A 22,176-nucleotide genomic window follows, 5' to 3' on the forward strand; every position below is an offset into this window, starting at 1 on the left:
GGGAACCCCGTTAAACATTTTCAAAATCCTCAAAAACCTAATAGAAAAAAAGTTACGGGGCTTGTAAGATCTAGAGTGGAAAAAATTGAAAAATATTCAAACAGTGGGCAAACTATGGTCAAACAATGGTCAAACTAATTATTCTAGAATATTAGTGTTACTAAATAATTATTTTAATTATTTCAATTTTGGTCAAATCTGGTCAAACTGTGGTCAACTGTGGTCAAACTGTGGTCAAACTGTGGTCAAACTAATTATTCAAGAAATATTAGTGTTACTAAATAATTATTGTTTTTTAAAACAATAGTTTCAAACTCAAACAGTGAAATGTGTCACTTCATGCTCAAGCAAAATTCCTGAAGGTTAATAGGATTGACATCTTATTATTGTCAGGAAAACAACAAGTGCAGACTTGGAGCGTGGGAGAATAGAACCCGGAAGTTAAGCGTGCTTGGGCTGGAGTAGTGAGAGGGATGGGTGACCGGTTGGGAAGTTAGATGATTTGGAATGATGAGGGGTGATAAAAGAATAAATTGAGAAGTGATGAGGGGTGGTGATTAGAGACTAGAGGTTAAAATAATTCAGAAATTTGAAAAAAAAAATTCAATTTTTTTTTTCAAAAACCTGTGGCGGCCTTTAGTCGCGGTTAGCCACAAGAACCGCGACTAAAGGTCCTCCGCCCCGACGGCCACCTGGCTCCCACGTGGACGGGCCTTTAGTCGCGGTTCTTAAGCAACCGCGACTAAAGGGGGGGGGGGGCCTTTAGTCGCGCCCGTCCGGTCGCGGTTGCGCAACCGCGACTAATGGCAGTTGCGAACCGCGACCAAAGGCCCTTTTTCCACCAGTGAAAGACAATTATCATGAACAAAGAAATATAATAATAATCCTTTTATTATTGCCTCTAGGGCATATTTCCAACATATAGTGCTCGTGTAGGCGGTGTGCTAGAGGAGGAGCTGCTGCTCGGACATGATCTTGAGAGGTTGGCGGGCTTCGTCTTCTGATTCCCACACAGTCGAGCGAACAGAAGATGCGGCTGCTCCTATGGTATGCATGCTATCTCCGTTTTTTGTGATTGCTTCTGTTTTCCCTCTAGATCATACGCAATGTTTTACTTTTGGTGATTGGACTAAGTTGCTATGAGTACCGAGTTCGCACGTCATCACGACAATTTTTTAGAAATCTTTGTAATAGTTGCACACCATCACGGCAATTTTATCTCTGTCCGTGTTCATAAACGATGTCCATAAACGATGGCAAATTCATCTTTATTGCCATGGTAACTTTTGTGTAAACGTGAATCCGTCACCATGGTTTAAAAGTAATGTTTGATTTTTGTATTTTTTGATTGACTAGTTTGGTTGCTGCTGCATTTTGTACTTGTGTAGCAACATAGCAAATTGTCATCAATTTTTTGGCATCAACAATTTTTAGCTACCATCTTTTGTTTTAGTAAATAGTTGCCATGGCAAATTTGCCTCATTTTTTGCTATGAATTTTTTTAGGCCATGGGAAATTGATATTCACTTTTACTATGAATTTTCTCAGATTATGGTTTTCACTATGAATTGCTCGAAAGTAGGTGCTTGGCTAGGTCCAGTCGATGGCAGGCAGCGAGCTCGGAGGGCCGCGCGCGGAAGGCTACACGAAGCTCGGGTGCGAGCTCAAGGGAGACGAGCTGCACGAGGCTCGGGTGTGTGAGGCGCTGCTCCTCTGGATCAGGACCGCGCAACGTCAGGAAATAGGTTTTGAAGGTGAAATGCTTCCCTCTAAATGCTTCCGAACCATCCTGTACGTGAATGCTACAATTACCAACCACCCATGCATGAATGCCTGAAATTATCAGCATACAGTTTTTTTGTCTCTAAGAATCATGTCAATGATTTCACAACATTTTACAGTATATGTATTTTACAAATTAATTCACGCGGCGGCATTGGTTACAGATTTTATTTTTTAATTTATTTTTCTGAATGTTAAGAACATCCACAGCCTCTGCCATGCCCTTGTTTGGCAAATTTTACTCAATACTTTTATTCACACGACAAATTTTAGTTTATGTTGCCATGGCAAATTTTACTTTAAGTTCCCATGGCAAAAATACTTTTATTCACACGGCAAATTTTAGTTTATGTTGCCATGGCAAATTTATTTTAAAGAGCATGGCAATTTTGTTTTAAATATGACGGCAAATTTACATAGCACGGTAGTACTTGTATAGCCATGACATTTTTTAATTTATTCCATGGCAAAAGTACTCACTTTCGCCATGGCAAATTTAACACCATTTTTTGCCATGGCAAGAATACTTTTATTTCACATGGTAAATTTTAGTTTAAGTTGCCATTGCAAATGTTATTTTAAGTTGCCATGGCAATTTTAATTTTAATTTTATGGCAAATTTTACTATGTAGCATCTTAAATATAGTTGTGTAACCATGACATTTTTTAATTTAAACCTTTTTTGCCATGGCAAACTTCTTTAATTAACATGTTCAAAAACATGCAAACTTGCCATGGCAAAGTTATAGATGTTTAAAAATATGTCAAACTTTGTAGATGTTAAAAAATATGGCAAATTTGCTATGGCATTTTAAAATATTCAAAAACATGACAAACTAATGATGTTCAAAAACATGGCAACTTAAGATGTTCAAAAACATGGCAAACTTGCCATGGCATCTAAAATCAGTATTGTTTATAAATGTATTTTTTTCATGGCAACTAAATGCATTTTTGCCATGGTTCATTTTGTCTTTTTTCCATGTCCATCCAAAGAATGTTTGTCATGAGTCATGACCATTAGTTTGAGAACACGACAAGTTTGTTCTTTCAAAATTGTTTTTTCCATGGCAAAAAGTTTTGATTCTTTGAAATTTGTTTTGCCATGGGGATTACATGTACGATATCATTAATTCATTAATAGTACATGGAAAAAACATTTTTTAGTTGTCATGACTTATTAGTTTCAAAACAATTTTTAGTTCATTAGTTCATTAATAGTACAAGGAATAAGTTTGTTCTTTCAAAACAATTTTTACATGTACGAACATAACTTCTTTCCTTTTTTTGTAAACTTTGTAGTGATGGCATCTTTTTGTAATTTAGAGATGCAGGTTGGCATGACTTATTCCTTTTTTGTACCATTTTTGAAAACATAAACTTGAACATGGCAATTTCTTTCATAGAATGGCAAAAGTCCATGGCAATTTTGTGTGCAAAAGACCCGTGTTTATTAGTCACAGAAAAACTGGGCTTTTTACTAGTCATACACGGGCTTTATTTTTTGTTTTTGTTTTCACAGGAAAAAGGAGTGTAAGGCCTGGTGGGTGGGGCGTTCGGGCTGGGGCGTTCTCCTCCCGAACAAATTGTTCGATCGATGTCCCTTCCATCCTGAACAAAACGTTCGGTCTGGGGTGCTCCCAGACTGAACGGTCGGTTGTTATCGACGTCCTAAATTTAATCAACATGCACGACTGCGGTGAGAGCATGACAGATTTTTCAGTAAAGTAATTATGTATTACTGATCTAATTTACGATTGAAGTTGAATCTCGAAACACGTGGATGTACTGCATTATTGAATGAGGGGAGTACTGGTTAAGCACGGCGCCAGCGTCGACGACAGAAACTACCAGGAAATCTCTACTCCTAATGGAGCAGTTGGTGGATAGTCCACCGGTTATCTTTCGCTGGGTTTTTTTCGTCCTCCCTCCCACCTCCCAATTTCGTTGGTTTTTTTTCATCGGTTTTTTATTCGCCTCCCTCCTACTGGCCGGACAAACCCAACGTTTATTTGGTAACACAATGAATTCACATATGATTATTGATTTATTCTTTGGTAACCCAACTAACGGATGGTAATTAATCTTCAAATACCAAAACCAAACGTACAAGGCAACAATCAACTCATTTTTTTGACCGGTTATTTTTCGTCTCCCCTCCCACCTGCCTTTGCGCTTCACCGCCCACATAAACCCATCGGATTAATTACCATATAAAAAAATTATCACAAGCAATCAAGCATTGATGGGATATTTCCTTACATTGATGGGATATTTCCTTACATGAATCATACACGTCAAAAAAAGGTACGGCGTGCGAGGACCGTGGGCACATGCCCTACAAATCCGAAAATGCCTATAAAAATTAAATCAGAGTCAATTAAGTATCGATGGTATATTTTACTTGCTTTGATGGGATTTTTGTACACGGTACCATTAACGCGTTCCTCCCATCGCTGCCCTCCTCACGAGCCTGGACGGCCGATCCTCTCGACGCCTGCCCTCATGTGTCCTCGCGCCGCCATCATCTTCTTCTCTCCGATCTCCTTGACTAGGAGGACTCCTCTGTGCCCCAGGCCCTGGCCGATGCTGGTGACTCCTCGATACTCCGCCCGCGCCATCACATCCGACGCAGGAGAAACTCTAGCTGATGCCACGGGATCCACATCCTACGCTCGTCGGCCATCTTCCACTCCGACTGTTGCGTGGTGCCGCCGCTGCGAGAGGCAACCTGGCAGGAGCAGACATAGCCGTCCTCGTGCAGCCCGACCCATGCGTCTAGCTCGGCGTCGAAGTAGCCTCGGCCTCTGAAAGGCAGCATCCACTCCCCATGGCGCCTCCACTTGCAGCTCCTGGTGTCGGCGGAGTACGTGCCGCAGACCGCCCTGCTCCACGAGGACACGAATATGGTGCGCCCGTCCGGGTGCAGCGCGTAGGAGAAGATCATCTCGTCCTTGGTGAAGGGCGTCAGCATGCTTCTCCAGGACCAGTCGGTGGGCAGCAGGTCGCCGTCTTCCGTTGTCGGCGGCTTCGCCATTGCCTCAAAGGACACAGGCTGCTCCATGAAGTGGAAGGCGAACGCGAACAGCGTGTCACCGGCGCCGGAGGTCAGGAAGGTGTTGGAGCCACAAAGCAGTGCGTCTGGAACGGGAGGGCCGACGGCCAGTCCGGCGGTGTCAGTGTCGTAGAAGAGGGTTCCGGCATGTATGTTGCTCGTGGCGACGATGTAGCCGCGCAGGGCTGCGAACGTCATGGCACGGCCACGCTTAGGTGACACTAGCCGGAGGACAGGGGAGGTGCTAAGGTCGGGACTGTCGGCATCGATCTTGCGGATGGTGAAGCCCTTGTGCCAGTCGTCTAGAACCAGATAGAGGCTCTTCTCCTTGTTTCCGCTGCGGTCGTGGTAGTAGTTGGCCTCATCCTCCTCGCCCTACCTTCTTTGCTTAGACATCCAGCCCCCGACTGACTGAATTAGTGAATTCTGAAATATATACCAAAAAAACGCATACGCAGACGAAAACACTCGAATAGATTGGACGTAGCTGGCTAACCACGGTTGATGTAGTATCGATCTACTAGAAGCAACACGGATACGCGCAAGCAATTGATACACATGGGCGTGCCTCGTGCCCGCTGATCTTTCTATTGGTCTCTGGGTGTACTGTTTATAGGGGTGCAGGGTAATACGTATATATGGCTATAGCTAGGACGGAGGAGGATTTGTGGTCTATGGGGACATATACACCCTATATGGGAAAAAAATTAGTAATTCAACAAAAAGTCAAAAATTCCTGAAAATATTTTTGAAATAAACTTGACCTTTTGCTGTACCCGTGAGAAAAAACCCACACCAAAAACAATATCCCTTTGACTTCTTTTCGAAAAGACAAATTTTTAGCTAAAATAGTGTGAATAGTGACCTATAATAGCAAATAATTTTTGTGTTTTTTGCTGTGATGTCAACTTTTGTTTTTTTTGTGAAAGTGTATATACCAGTGCAAAAGTAATCAAGTGTTTTGTCAAAATAGTTCTTACCTATTTTGACTTTTTTTAAAAAATATTTAAAAAAAATCCCATATAGGGTGCACATACAACCAGGAACCATTAGGTATTTCCCTAGCTAGGACTTGCAACATAACCGATTCGGGACGGAACTATTGATCCTACTTGGTGATGGATTCCTGCACGAGCCGGACATGAGACGTGCTTTTTTTCTTGAGGGAAACGCCGCCAGCGAGTAACCCTAGGGCAGGGCGCTACGATCCCCAGAGCAGGGCGAGCAGCAAGGAGCGGCGCAAGGAGGCCGTGTCGGTCGTTCCTGCCACCAGCGCTAAACCCCAGGTATTAACGTTCCGTGTCCTCCCCGCACTCTGCGCTGATACATCAGCGAGGAGCTGGCGGTGGAAATGCCACTCCTCCCCGAACTCTATGATGCTTGATTCGATCTCGTGGTGTGGAACCATTAAGGTGGGCAAGGCTATTGAGTTTGCTCCTAACGCCGGCTTGGGCGATGGGTGGGACGAATGCGAGCAGCGGCCAACGGCGGACATGGACTCAAGCTAGCACAGGTCCACGGCGGAGCAGCCCACCTGCTGGTCTTCACTTGGTAGGCGGCAGCAGTTTCCGCATCAAGGTATGTGTTCTTTTTTACATTCTTGTCATGTCTGATTGAGAATCATTGTATTAGCTCATGGGCGCCCGTACCAGCAGTCCAGATTTTATTCGCGGTCAGCTCGGGTGTTGTGGAGCACAGGAAAGGAGGAGAAGGAGGGCAGGTGTTTATAATTCGGTGCCAAGGGAGATAATCGAGATGGTGGCGCATAATTAGAGGATGCCAGGTGACCAAGAGACACCACCCAACGCCCATCGATGCAGTGAGGAGTGTGGTGTTCTACAGTATGGTAATTGGTAAAAGTTTTTGGTCCTATAATATCAGAGTGTGTGTGTGAGTGTGTGTGCGTCTGAGAGAGAGAGAGAGAGAGAGAGAGATCATTTGGTGGTAGCAAGTTCAAGTAATAGTTTAATCGCGGACAAGAAATAGTATAAAGATAATGCATATTACATAAAAATAACGCCGAGAATTTAGATATATTGTTTGTCACGGAGCTGTGGCTGGCCGATTTACATGAAATAAATTCCCTCAGTTGTGGTGGCAAATATAATACACATAATCCATATTGTTATGCACCAGCGTGTGTGTGAAATAGATGGATTATTGTCCCATACCCAATAAGATGGATATGTGTGTGTTAGAGAGAGAGAGAGGGAGAGGGGAGAGAGTGAGGAAGAGGTACGGAGAGTGTATGTGTGTGAGGTTTTGATGGTAAAAAAGTCGCCAGTGTCACTTGATATGTATGAAAATATTAAATATAATATTAAGATGATTAATATTAAGATGATTAATATTAACTAGAACAACGCACGGGCATTCTTCTAGTTAACGTGAACATGGGATAAACACCGGCCTGCTGATGACACCGGACACGATCGATATGCTCCACGGCCATGTGGACTTTGGAGCTAGTTCACCAATCGACCACGTCGGCCACTCCGTTAATTTACCGGCTCGTAGTACGCAGTACATGTGGCGTCCGTGTGTCGGTGCTTCAACTCTCTGACTTGCTCGGCCGGCGTACTTTTCGACGCTTGTAGCTTGCTTGACGCCCCTTTGGCTTAACTGGAAATGGTTGACCTGTGTGTCATGAATTAGTTTTATATAAGGATAGGTCAAACACAGTGGCTTGGCACAGTCGGGCAACACGTTGTGTGTCCTTGCCTTTTGGTATTTTCTTACTTCAGGTGAGGTCCTGTTTGCGAATGTCCTCCTCCTTGCCGACACCCTGACACCATGTGCCACGTGGAAGGGTGAACAGAGGGCCAAGTGGACCGCCACTTAATCTGGATCCAAGGTTTTTATTTTCCTTTTGATTCTGAATCTAGATCCATGCTTTTTAAACAAAAATCTAGATCCAAGTTGTTGGATAAGTGTGAGCCATTTTTTTCTTCGAAAAGAGGGAACCACTAAGTGGTGACTTAATGTTTCCTTTAAATTATCGACCATCAGTGAAATGTATGGATGTGTGAGTGTAAGATACCGCAGCGTGCCACTCTTAGGTCTTGTTTGTTTCAGTCTTTCAGCTTTGGAAGACAGCTTCGGACAGGGAAAAGTTGAAACGGAAACACACATCTATTTTAAAGCAGTTGTGGAATCACAACCCAAAGCTGACTCATGCTAACTTTAGCGTAACAACCCAAAGCACATCTCGACGTACTTCACAGCCAAACATGTTTCCTTGTCACCTTGTCTTTGGTGTTTGGCTGTAATTAAGGACAGTTTAACCGCACATAATCCCTGCCCTCACAACGCTTTAGGTTTTCGGCAGTCCGTTTTCGCGATCTGAGAGTTCCTGGCCGTCAGATTTAATGTGAAAAACGTTCTGTTTCACAGTGTGGCTAATTTGGCCCAGCTGTCCTGTGGGCTGCTGCTCCACGGACCGAAACGGACGTTTCTGGTGCATCGGGCCTTCGCGAGCCGGCAGCCCATCCGAAGGAGTGAGGCCTACGAGCTACCACTTGAGGGTTCATCTGCTCCCACACCCCTAATCCAGTCCCCATCGAGATCGCAGCGGTCGGCGGCTCGTCACTCATTGCCTCCCTCTGTCCCGACGCCTGCTCTCCTATCCTCTTCCTGCGCCGCCGACATCAACGGCCCTCGTTACCATTCCTCTCATCCCCCTTAACCTATGGTTGCAGCGGGATCCAGCAACGCGGGATACAGAGGAGTGGCTGGTCTGCGCCCATCCAGCCCCGATGTGAGGTGCGCGATGGGATCAACCGGATGTGCGGGGTCGAGCCAGGCTATGCGCACGTTGGGATCGACCGGAGGCACTCGAGGGAGCCCAAGATCTAGCACCACCAGAAGTTCGTCTCCATGCCCGACTCGAGGGGTTTGCTGCCGCGGGTCGAGGCCCTCGCCGCCGACTGCGCGCTTGTGGAGGAAATCAGCAGGTCCCAACGCGAGTTTCCTTCCTCTATGGTTTTCATTTATTTATTTGGGGTTTCTATCTAATTGGCATATTCGTAGCTGATGTGTTTCGATTGAAGGCGGAGGCGAGCAGGGAGAGGTCAAAGGCGGCCTACACGGAGCTTCCTATCCTACGGGTGCGAATCACAAGCTCGCTGGTAATCTATCCCCCTGTTCTGCTCTCCTTTGGATGATTTTGGCTTGATCCCTTTGGGTCAGGGAGTTTTCTATGTAGGTTTATGGCCTCCTCGATAAATTGATTCGTTTCCATGACATGCTGATCGATTTAGGGGCTGTTTGGTTCGTTAGTTAAATTGCCACACTTGTGGCGCGCCGCGGAGTGTGGCGTACAAAACAAGCGCCACACATTTGGCGAAAAAGTCTGCTGCAAAACACACTGCAGGTTGTGGCGAGCCTAACCTTCGTAGTAAACCAAACGGCAGCCTAGGGAGCTGTGGCGCGCCACACCTTGGCAAGGTGCGGCCGGAAACCAAACAGCCCCTTATAGATGGAAAACATGGTGTCGTTGATTTGGGTCAGGGAGTTGTTTATGTAAGTTTATGATGTGCTCAATAACAACCAATTTGGTTGGCCATTTGGATATTAACTTCTAGAACATAACACCCAATTTTGGTGGAACAATATATGCTACTACTCGTATCATTTGCCTTTGCATTCAATGTAGAACTTCAAGAGAGTGACTTGGTGGATCCCCAAGCCCGTGGTTTGCTCTTCCTGATGCCTACTTACGAAAAGCATTATGTCCTGCTTGTGCATGTCATGCTTTTCTTAATCCTTCATCTTTATCAGCAGTAGTTGTTTTGTTAATAATGCAACAGAGTAGAGACGAAGGAAGGCCATTTGAAAAAAACAATAAGTAGGAACTATATTTGATTTCCATCATATCTGATGTCTATATCTGGGGAGTGCTAATAGACCAGAGTCTTTTTGTAACAGGACAATAGTCACGATGCCGATGAGATGGATCTTGTACAGTGCATGGCGAGTCTCCCTCGCATTTTTCCTCACAACTATAAGCATCATGATTCTTGATAGTCTGCACATGTCTTTTGTTACTGGAAACAAACTCCACGAAATAGGAATTATAACATTGGGGAGGTCGATACAGAGGATGCGGGCTGGCCCTTGATAAAGAGGTTGCTGGCGATGCGGGGTTACTGTAATCTTGTGAAGCAAAGGTAATTGCTTCTATTACAGAATGGCCTATGGTGGAAATCAGCAACAAAACTAAGATTATGTGTTCAAAGCTTTGATTGGTGATCCTTCTGTTGGTAATTCAAATTTTCTTGCAAGATTTCCTAGGAACCCCGATCCTTGTAATTCCAGTGGGATAGATGATTATTGGAACACATATATAAACTTATTAAGAGGTGATTTAAATAGCTGCTAATATTGGAGTTATATTGTTTTTCACTAGAGTTGATACAATCACCAAAGCAACATTTGCTAATTCCACACTGATCCTTGTAATTCCACACTGGTGATTTTCCACTTCAGATTCTTGAGCCACACATATTATTGTGACCTATCAACTCTAGTGAAAAACAATATAACTCTAGTGTTGCTTTGGTGGGACTAGCAGATGGTGTTTTTAGCTCAAGAATCTGAAGTGGAAAACAATATAACTCCAATGAAGATTGATAAGTTTGATTGGTCTGCTTAAGAACAAGTGTGGCAGCAGTTTACATTTCTTGAAGTTTAACCTTTCCATCTAAAAATTTGCAATGATTCATTCAAAGGAGTCTGTAACAATGCTATATGATTGTTATTATTTTCACTTGAATATCCTGACTCTGAAATTAATATTTAATTAATAAATGTAACAAGTGTGCCAAGAGTTTACGTTTATTAAAGTTTAACCTTTTCCACCTGAAAATTTGTAATGATTCATTTCAAAGGAGTCTGCTGCAATGGTATACGATTATTATTTATTCACTTGAATATCCTGATTCTGAATTTTTATATTTATTTAGTAAATGTAACCACAGAGTAGTGCCTACTGGCTTCTATAACCCTTTTCTAATACTTCCAATGTTTGTTAACTTACAATAACATATTTTCTACTAATTACTTATCATTCTATTGTCAAAATGGACGAGCGCGGCAACGTGCACCTTCGATGATCTAGTTATGTCATAAAAGGGTCTCCCATTTTGCCCCCTCCTCCTAAAGCAGGGCGTTTTCACCAGCTCACAATCATTTCCACAGCTGTAGCGCCAAACAACTAACTTTCTCTGCAACAGCTTCCTCGGCACAACAACTTGGCGAGCATAGCAATTTTACGGCTTGATTTTCAAAGCCGCATCCCAAGTAAACAAGGCCTTAGTGGCGTTTCTAAGTTACCAAAACTGTTAGTGGCGTTTCTTAGCAGTGTTCCACTAGTGACTTAATGGCAAAACCTTATTATAGGAGCATGACATTTTTTCCATGTTTTACATGACATTTTCTAATAAGAGCATGGCATTTAAAAAATTATTAGTAACATGGAATTTTAATATTAAGATATGGCATTTTTATATTTAAGAGATGCCATTTTTTGTTCATTAAGAGATGGCATTTTAAAAAATTATTAGTAAAATGTAATTTAATATTAAGAGATGGCATTTTATATTTAAGAGATGGCATTTTTTATATTAAGGGATGGCATTTTTTGTTCATTAAGAAATGAAAAAATATATATTTAAGAGATGATATATTTTATATTAAGAGGTGACTTTTTTGGTTTTAGATGTCATTTTTTGTTCATTAAGGGATAGCATTTTTTAAAATTATTAGTAACATGGAATTTGATATTAAGAGATGGCATTTTTATATTTAACAGATGGCATTTTTAATATTAAGGGATGCCATTTTTTGTTCATTAAGAAATGAAAAAAAATTATATTTAAGAGGTGACATTTTTTATATTAAGAGGTGACATTTTTTTGGGTTTAGATGTCATTTTTTGTTCATTTAGAGATGTCATTTAAAAAAATTATTAGTAGCATGGCATTTAATATTAAGAGATGGCATTTTTATATTTAAGAGATGACATTTTTTTATATTAAGAGATGACATTTTTGTTCATTGAGAGATGAAATGTTTTTATATTTAAGAGATGATTTTTTTTATTTCGAGGTTACATTTTTTTGGTTTAGATGTCATTTTTTGTTCATTAGGAGATGTCATTTAAAAAATTATTAGTAACATGCCATTTAATATTAAGAGATGGCATTTTTATATTTAAGAGATGGCATTTTTGATATTAAGAGATGACATTTTTGTTCATTGACACATGAAATGTTTTTATATTTAAGAGATGACATTTTTTATATTAAGAGGTGACATTTTTTTGGTTTTTAGATGGCATTTTTTTGTTCATTAAGAGATGACATTTCTATAGTAAGAGATGACATTTCATTTTTTGTTCATTAAGAGATGGCATTTTTATATTAAGAGATGGCATTTTTTGTTATTAGATGACATTTTTGTTTAGGTAAATCTTTCAGATTATTAGGGTGGGTTGGTTTCAAAAGCATTTGTTTAGGTAAATCCTTGAGATTATTTGTATGTCTTTCCAGTGTGAAAGTGACGAATCGTTGTCGAGTCTTGCCTTGTTTTCTTCTTCTTTGGTAGTCCTGGACTGAACAATGAGTGAGTAGAGGAGCTCAAGATATTGTATGTCTTTTTGTTGGATGTCGTTTTCTTGGGTTGGGTTTGGCTTGTCAATATTCAAATTCAACATGTGACGGTCATTTCCCCACGCCTTAAACGTGCTCCCGCTGTCGAGCGCCGTGCTTGCCCTTTAACCATTTAGCCCGCGGAGCAGGTAATAGATTTGGTCGTGTACATGGCTGCGTACTGTCCGTGGCTGCTGATGTAGACACGCAGAACCAAGGGCAGCGAGTGGGCAAATTAAGATGTTTTTCGTTGTTGTTGTTGTTGTTGATCTGATTGTAGCTAGCACTACACGTGCTACTCGCAAATTTATTGGATTTTGCTAGTAGGCCTTTAGTCTAAAACTCAACTAAAATTTTAAAATTCTCTTGCCCCATTCATGCACACATGTGAGTGGAGTGAGTGAGACTAAAGTTTAATCTCACCCTGAAAGTTAAGAGAGAATTGCACCTCTTTATAAGGTGAGCTATTCTACCACTTGTATGAGCATGAGAAGAGGAGATCTACACGCGCGCTCCTCCTCCTCGCCTCGTCGCGGGTTGCGGGATTGAGCCGAGCCGAGGACAGAGCTATGTACGTTGTTGTCTATATTTTTGCTGCTCGATAAAAATTAATGAGTCATTAAATAATAATTAACGGATGTGTTAATTACTGAACCGTTTTTGATTCTTTTGTGTCGTGACGACTCGGATGTGGAGTTTACTCTCACGACTTATCCGGCCCGCACTATATAGTCAGGCAGACGTCTATCCTAGCCGCCGCCGCTTCGTATGGTTTCTCACCACCGTTTCAGATCATTGCGCCGCCAAGCAAGTCTTCTTCATCCCTCCTTTCGGCGTGCACTTGGAGAAGGGACAGCAGGCTTCCGGAACCCCGCCTCTCGTGATCCTATATGGGAGAGGGGCGATCAGGTTTTTGGGGAGCGCACTCGCGCGACTGCTGGTAGCAACGACTTCGCGAACGACGACTTCTTCCCCGACTTCGGCAACCTCATCCTCGATGACATGGGCGACAACATCAACACCGGCGGTGCTGCTCCCGCTGCACCGTATGTGATTCTATCCTTCCTGTTCGAGATCGTGGTAGAATTCATGTTTTTAGTATGTGCCCTAGATGTGATATGTTCATCTACTATGCTAGTTCACATGATTAATTTAATCTCTGTTATTGTCGTCATGATTTATTTTTTGTTCAGTCGGATTAAATCTCATAGTAATTTGCTCATATTTCCAACAAAATTATCCATCTTTCTTGCACAAATTCAACTCGTGTAGCAGTATAAAATAATCACAATGGGGAATTCACCTACCGACATGAACTGCAGCTAGCTATCTATCAAGGTTCATTGTCTTTTTGCAAGGAGACTGTCAGCGTTGACTGCAGCTAGCTATCCAGGTTCATTGTCCAGGCTCCAGGCTCATTAAACAATGTATACAGATAGTATAAAGCTAATCCTTGCGAAGATTGTTCTAAGCAAAATCCTCCGCCATGTACAACGTACTGCTCACTCTATCTATACATTATTAACTCGGGAGAAACGAAGACTCTGCTCTGGTCTGAACCAAACCGACAGGGACAGTCTTGTGTGCAAACCTAACAAAGCAGGAGGTCGGTAACTCTGACTAAAACTGATCACAATGGGGAGGAACTTAGGAGTAACATCACACATTTCAATACAACTTTGCTTATGTGGCACGTATTTAATGAAGAGAGAGGTGCTTGTGGTAACTAGCTAAGTTACCGGAACATCACACACTCCAAAAAACAATGAGTCTATAACCTAATAAATACATTGTTGCATGATACTACATAAATGTTCCTCCTCACTATGGAGATAGTAACATAGTCTAGGGAAGTGTGTAAGTTACTAGCTTATATTCTTGTCCATTGTGACCAGCCTAAGCCTACGGTGATTAAAAGCACAGGTGTCGGTTGAACTATTGACCCGGGAAACGGGGTGAAATTTTCCACATGACGAGGCTCTTGATCTCGATCCAGCTAGCCATTTATCATTGGTTAGGAAAGTCGCCAGCGTTGACGAGAGAAACTGCCAGGAAATTAAGCTGAACATGGGATAAACACACCAGTCTGCTGATGAGATCGAACACGATCGATATGCTCGACGGCCGTGTGGACTTTGCTGGATCGAGCTCACCGATGGATGGATCACGTCGGCCACTCCCTTAATTTACCGTCTCGTACGTACATGTGGCGTCCGTGCGTGCACCTGGTTGCTGGTGGATTACTCGACCGACCCCTGTACTTTTCGACGGTGGTAGCTTGACGCCTGTGCCAACCGTGGTTTGAGCCAGCAGGAATGCGCGTTTGGCTTCACTGGAAATGGTTGACCAATGAAGAACTGATTATATTATTATTATTTGTATACCGTATGTATAAGGGCAAGTCAAACTTATGGTGTGATCGATTGGGCCACACGTCGTGTGTCGTTATCTCTCGGCACTGGTATTTTTTTTTAAACATGGCAGCAGACTTGCCATTTTCATTGATTAAGAGGAGGATTCAACACACACAACGCGAAGCGGCGAAAACAAAACAATTACTCTGCGGCATTACATTGCGCAAATGCTTGGCGCTCGCAATGACCCAAATAGAAGCTTCCTCTTTGCTGCGTCGCATGACAATCACAACCGGCGTTGTTTTGCTCCCGAAGACGAGAGCATTTCTTTCATTCTAGATTTCCCATCCCACAAGGAGTAATAATGAAGACAGGGCCTTCGTCGGATGAGCATTGCTAGATAGGATCGCATCCCACCAAGATTTTACCGAGTTGAACAGGAGCCAAGGGGCCAGCCCAAGCCATGAGAAGACCACGTCTCAAATCCAGACATAAAAAACAACATTTGAAGAGCAGGTGTGCTGCAGTTTCTTGCACCTGACTGCAAAGGGAGCATTTGTCGCACTCGCAATTTGGCCATTCTCTCTATTTTTGTTACAGAACGTGTATCGTTCAACACCATTGTGTGCAAAAGAAAAGAAAATGAGGTCAGTAACACTGACTAAGAGCATGTACAGCCGGACTTCTCAAATTGACCGTGCGGGTGCTGGGACCACTGACCGAAAAAGAGAGAGAAGCAAAAAATAGCAAAAACTTAACCCACCGGACCCTTCTTATCTTTCCTATATGTCCGGGTTGTCCGCGTATTCTCATATCCATCTCAAATATGGGGAGGATATGAGGGCTTGCGGACACGTCCGGGCACGTCCGGTCAATCCGCCACATAGAACGCGGACCCACCTCGGACCATCTTTTCACTTTATTTATTCATTCTTTTATTTTTCTCTCTACATCTTCACCAATCACGTGCAAGTGATCGGACATATGAGGAAGAAATGAGGATTGTGGCTGTGCGGATGAACAAATCGAGGCTTAAAGTGGACACGCTCGATCACTGACCGAACGCGTCCGCGGGCGTATGAGAGATCGAATTAGAGATACGTGGCTGAAGATGCTCTAAGCCTATTCTCGAAAAAAAAAAGATGCTCTAAGCCTTCGGTGATTAAATGCACAAGTGCCGTTACGGGATGAAAATTTTCACATGATGCTCTTGATCTCGATCCAGCTTAGCCATTTATCGTACTACTTGTTTAAAAAGTCGCTAACGTCGACGAGAGAAACTGCGAGGAAACTAACCTGAACATGCAACAGTCTGCTGATGAGACCGGACACGATCGATATGCTCCACGCCGTGTGGACTTTGGAGCTAGTTCACCAATCGAGCACGTCGGCCACTCCGTTAATTTACCGGCTCGTAGTACGTACTACACGTACATGTGGCGTCCGTGTGTCGTCGGTGCTGCAACGCTCTGACTTGCTCGGCCGGCGTACTTTTCGACACTTGTAGCTTACCTTGCTTGACGCTACTTTGGCTTCATAACTGGAAATGGTTGACCTGTGTGTTATGAATTAGTCTTAGGGATAAGTATATTTTTCGTCCCTTAATTCTTTCAAGAGTATAGAAATAGTCCCTCAACTTCAAAACCAGCAAAAATTAGTCCCTCAACTTTTCAAACCGGATAACTTTAGTCCCTAATACCGCTTTAGATGATTTAACTGATGATGTAGCATGGTTTTAACTGGTTCGAATGGTTTCGTTGATGAAGTGGAGGCTGCCGGTCACGGGACGCTGAAAACATGTTCGCCAGCACCGGCCGGTCCGCTACTACTCTGGCCGAGCTCTCTTTGAGCACGCCGAGCAGCCATGCCCAGCTGGCTGTAGCCCCGCTTGCTGGTCGAGCTGCACTCCGCCGTCCGATGGTTGCCGCATCTACCGAGTTACCACTTGTCGTGTCCGCTGCGCATTGGTACTGCTTGCTGGGCGCATCGCTAGCACACTAACACTGGCAACCACAGGCCTGCTCACCATGGGCGTCACCGCTTCATGCTGATGCGTGTTGCCGCCGCAGCCTGTGCTAACCGGTTCACTCGCAGAGCTGACAGAGGAGCTGCATGGTCCCCTTCGCCACTTATGCCACTGCCTAGCTAGCGCACAAGCAGAGCAGCAGCACCGCCCGTTCGTCCGTGCTGCGTGCTCCGGCCGTGGCAGTTCTGGTGGCGCTGGAGCTCCTTCCACGAGCTCAGCAGCTCGACGGTGCGTGCGCTACGAACCTGCAGCACGCACTGTGGCGAGCTATGGAACCTCCACAAGGCCACTCCTCGAGCGCCTCGACTTCACACATTGACATTGCCGTCATGCGTGTTGTACTGCTGCTGCAGCCCTAGCGTCAGCGACACGCCACCTGTGTCGCCGCCGAAGCCCCTGCCCATCGTATGCGTCAAAGTCGATCGAGGTGGTGGTGGTCCATGATGCCGATGCTCTCCATCCGCGCCGGGGCGCCGAAGACGTTGACAATGGAGGCGAGCAAGCTGGCGTCGTGCACATGCAGCCGCGCCCGTGTCGGCTTCCGGTCATTGGCCCCGGCATGCTCACCTTCGTCTACAGTAGTAGTACGGCCACCCTGGCATGGCAACCAGCCGCCGGTCGTCATTGGAGACAAGATGTAGATCATGCATGTGAGTTATTTGATGAAATGCATGTGTTACGGGCACATAGGGTGGTAGCAAGGAGACCACTACTGTCATGGCCGAGACACAGGTGACGCATCACGGCATGTTGTTCGCAGGTAGAATACGTGCATGATACTGGCATTTTCGCCATGGACGAGGTCAAGGGTGGCAGCCAATACGGAGTTGGTACCTTCCCTTAGATGAAAGGTAGAGGAGGTGGGGCCCACACTAGTCAGCTCGAGTCAAAACCACTCCACGTCAACAGGAAACCACTTGAAATGGCAATAGGGACTAATCTTATCCGGTTTTAAAAGTTGAGGGACTAAATTTTACTGGTTTAAAGTTGAGGGACTATTTCTATACTCTTGAAAGAATTAAGGGACGGAAAAATATACTTTTCCCTTAGTTTTACATAAGGATAGGTCAAACACAGTGGTTTGGCACAGTCAGTCAACACGTTGTGTGTCCTTGCCTTTTCGTATTTTCTTACTTCAGGTGAGGTCCTGTTTGCGAATGTCCTCCTCCTTGCCGACACTCTGACACCACGTGCCACGTGAGAGGATGAATAGAGCGCTAGGTGGACCGCCACTTAATCTGGATCCAAGGTTTTTATTTTTATTTTGAGTCTGAATCTAGATCCATGCTTTTTTAACACAAATCTAGATCCAAGTTGTTTGATAAGTGTGAGCCATTTTTTTCTTCGAAAAGAGGGAACCGCTAAGTGGCGACTTAATGCTTCCTTTAAACTATCGACCATCAATGAAATGTATGGATGTGTGAGTGTAAGATACCGCAGCGTGCCACTCTTAGGTCATGTTTGTTTCAGTCTTTCAGCTTTGGGAGACAGCTTCGGACAGGGAAAAGTTAAAATGGAAACACACAGCTATATTAAAGCAGTTGTGGAATCACAACCCAAAAGACTCATGCTAACTTTAGCGTAACAACCCAAAGCACATCTCGACGTACTTCACAGCCAAACATGTTTCCTTGTCACCTTGTCCTTGGTGTTTGGCCGTAATTAAGGACAGTATAACCGCACCTAATCCCTGCCCTTACAACGCTTTAGATTTTCGGCCGTCCGTTTTCGCGATCTGAGAGTTCCTGGCCGTCGGATTTAATGTGAAAAACGTTTTGTTTCACAGTGTGGCTAATTTGGCCCAGCTGTCCTGTGGGCTGCTGCTCCACGGGCCGAAATGGACATTTCTGGTGCATCGGGCCTGCACGAGCCGGCAGCCCATCCGAAGGAGTGAGGCCTACGAGCTACCACCTGAGGGTTCATCTGCTCCCGCACCCCTAATCCAGTCCCCATCGAGACCGCAGCGGTCGGCGGCTCGTCACTCATCGCCTCCCTCTGTCCCGACACCTGCTCTCCTATCCTCTTCCTGCGCCGCCGACATCAACGGCCCCCGTCACCATTCCTCTCGTCCCCCCTTAACCTATGGTTGCAGCGGGATCCAGCAACGCGGGATACAGAGGAGTGGCCGGTCCGCGCCCATCCAGCCCCGATGCGACGCGCGCGATGGGATCAACCGGATGTGCGGGATCGAGCCAGGCTATGCGCACGTTGGGATCGACCGGAGGCACTTGAGGGAGCCCAAGATCTAGCACCGCCAGAAATTCGTCTCCATGCCCGACTCGAGGGGTTTGCTGCCGCGGGTCGAGGCCCTCGCCGCCGACTGCACGTTTGTGGAGGAAATCAGCTGGTCCCGACGCGAGTTTCCTTCCTCTATGGTTTTCATTTATTTATTTGGGGTTTCTATCTAATTGGCATATTCGCAACTGATGTGTTTCGATTGAAGGCGGAGGCGAGCAGGGAGAGGTCAAAGGCGGCCTACACGGAGCTTCCTATCCTACGGGTGCGAATCACAAGCTCGCTGGTAATCTATCCCCCTGTTCTGCTTTCCTTTGGATGATTTTGGCTCGATCCCTTTGGGTCAGGGAGTTTTCTATGTAGGTTTATGGCCTCCTCGATAAATTGATTCGTTTCCATGACATGCTGATCGATTTAGGGGCTGTTTGGTTCGTTAGTTAAATTGCCACACTTGTGGCGCGCCGCGGAGTGTGGCGTACAAAACAAGCGCCACACATTTGGCGAAAAAGTCTGCTGCAAAACACACTGCAGGTTGTGGTGAGCCTAACCTTTGTAGTAAACCAAACGGCAATCTAGGGAGCTGTGGCGCGCCACACCTTGGCAAGGTGCGGCCGGGAACCAAACAGCCCCTTAGATGGAAAACATGGTGTCGTTGATTTGGTTCAGGGAGTTGTTTATGTAAGTTTATGATGTGCTCAATAACAATCATTTTGGTTGGCCATTTGGATATTAACTTCTAGAACATAACACCCAATTTTGGTGGAACAATATATGCTGCTACTCGTATCATTTGCCTTTGCATTCAATGTAGAACTTCAAGAGAGTGACTTGGTGGATCCCCAAGCCCGTGGTTTGCTCTTCCTGATGCCTAAGCATTATGTCCTGCTTGTGCATGTCATGATTTTCTTAATCCTTCATCTTTATCGGCAGTAGTTGTTTTGTTAATAATGTGACATAGTAGAGACGAAGGAAGGCCATTTGAAAAAAGACAATAAGTAGCAACTATATTTGATTTCCATCATATCTGATGTCTATATCTGGGGAGTGCTAATAGACCAGAGTCTTTTTGTAACAGGACAATAGTCACGATGCCGATGAGATGGATCTTGTACAGTGCATGGCGAGTCTCCCTCGCATTTTTGCTCACAAGTATAAGCATCATGATTCTTGATAGTCTGCACATGTCTTTTGTTACTGGAAACAAACTCCACGAAATAGGAATTATAACATTGGGGAGGTCGATACAGAGGATGCGGGCTGGCCCTTGATAAAGAGGTTGCTAGCGATGCGGGGTACTGTAATCTTGTGAAGCAAAGGTAATTGCTTCTATTACAGAATGGCCTATGGTGGAAATCATCAACAAAACTAAGATTATGTGTTCAAAGCTTTGATTGGTGATCCTTCTGTTGGTAATTCAAATTTTCTTGCAAGATTTCCTAGGAACCCTGATCCTTGTAATTCCAGTGGGATAGATGATTACTGGAACACATATATAAACTTATTAAGAGGTGATTTAAATAGCTGCTAATATTGGAGTTATATTGTTTTTCACTAGAGTTGATACAATCACCAAAGCAACATTTGCTAATTCTACACTGATCCTTGTAATTCCACACTGGTGATTTTCCACTTCAGATTCTTGAGCCACACATATTATTATGACCTATCAGTTCTAGTGGAAAACAATATAACTCTAGTGTTGCTTTGGTGGGACTAGCAGATGGTGTTTTTGGCTCAAGAATCTGAAGTGGAAAACAATATAACTCCAATGAAGATTGATAAGTTTGATTGGTCTGCTTACGAAGAAGTGTGGCAGCAGTTTACATTTCTTGAAGTTTAACCTTTCCATCTGAAAATTTGCAATGATTCATTCAAAGGAGTCTGTAACAATGCTATATGATTGTTATTATTTTCACTTGAATATCCCGACTCTGAAATTAATATTAATTAATAAATGTAACAAGTGTGCCAGCAGTTTACGTTTATTAAAGTTTAACCTTTTCCACCTGAAAATTTGTAATGATTCATTTCAAAGGAGTCTGCTGCAATGGTATACGATTATTATTTATTCACTTGAATATCCTGATTCTGAATTTTTATATTTATTTAGTAAATGTAACCACAGAGTAGTGCCTACTGACTACTATAACCCTTTTCCAATACTTTCCAATGTTTGTTAACTTACAATAACATATTTTCTACTAATTACTTATCATTTTATTGTCAAAATGGACGGGCGCGGCAACGCGCGCCTTCGATGATCTAGTTATGTCACAAAAGGTTGCCGCATCGATGACCTATCTCCCATTTCGCCCCCTCCTCCTAAAGCAGGGCGTTTTCTCCAGCTCACGGTCATTTCCATAGCTGTAGCGCCAAACAACTAACTTTCTCCGCAACAGCTTCCTCGGCACAACAGCTTGGCGAGCCTAGCAATTTTACGGCTTGATTTTCAAAGCCGCATCCCAAGTAAACAGGGCCTTAGTGGCATTTCTAAGTTACCAAAACTGTTAGTGGTGTTTCTTAGCAGTGTTCTGCAGGTGACTTAATGGCAAAAAATTATTATAGGAGCATGACATTTTTTCCATGTTTTACATGACATTTTCTAATAAGAGCATGGCATTTAAAAAATTATTTGTAATATGGAATTTTAATATTAATATATCACATTTTTATATTTAAGAGATGTCATTTTTTGTTCATTAAGAGATGACATTTTTAAAATTTATTAGTAAAATGTCATTTAATATTAAGACATGGCACTTTATATTTAAGAGATGGCATTTTTTATATTAAGGGATGGCATTTTTGTTCATTAAGAAATGGAAAAAAATAATATTTAAGAGATGATATATTTTATATTAAGAGGTGATTTTTTTGGTTTTAGATGTCATTTTTTGTTCATTAAGGGATGGCATTTTTAAAAATTATTAGTAACATCGCATTTAATATTAAGAGATGGCATTTTTATATTTAAGAGATGGCATTTTTTATATTAAGGGATGACATTTTTTGTTCATTAAGAAATGGAAATAAATTATATTTAAGAGATGTCATTTTTTATATTAAGAGGTGACA

The 22,176-nt window shown here is 43.4% G+C and overlaps 1 protein-coding gene and 1 pseudogene across 1 annotated transcript; one reads left to right on the top strand and one right to left on the bottom strand.

The window, feature by feature from the left end:
- Window positions 1-4,402: 4,402 nt before the first annotated feature.
- On the bottom strand, window positions 4,403-5,233 carry LOC119350797 (annotated as a pseudogene).
- Window positions 5,234-18,880: 13,647 nt separating this feature from the next.
- On the top strand, window positions 18,881-20,603 carry LOC119311228. The gene is made up of 3 exons (XM_037586868.1): window positions 18,881-19,213; window positions 19,310-19,387; window positions 20,177-20,603. Exons 1-3 carry the CDS (start codon window positions 19,137-19,139, stop codon window positions 20,367-20,369), a joined length of 348 nt encoding a protein of 115 aa, XP_037442765.1. The 5' UTR covers window positions 18,881-19,136; the 3' UTR covers window positions 20,370-20,603.
- The last annotated feature ends 1,573 nt before the right edge of the window (window positions 20,604-22,176 follow it).

The sequence above is a fragment of the Triticum dicoccoides genome, chromosome 1B (assembly GCF_002162155.2).
Source record: "Triticum dicoccoides isolate Atlit2015 ecotype Zavitan chromosome 1B, WEW_v2.0, whole genome shotgun sequence".
NCBI lineage: Eukaryota > Viridiplantae > Streptophyta > Magnoliopsida > Poales > Poaceae > Triticum > Triticum dicoccoides.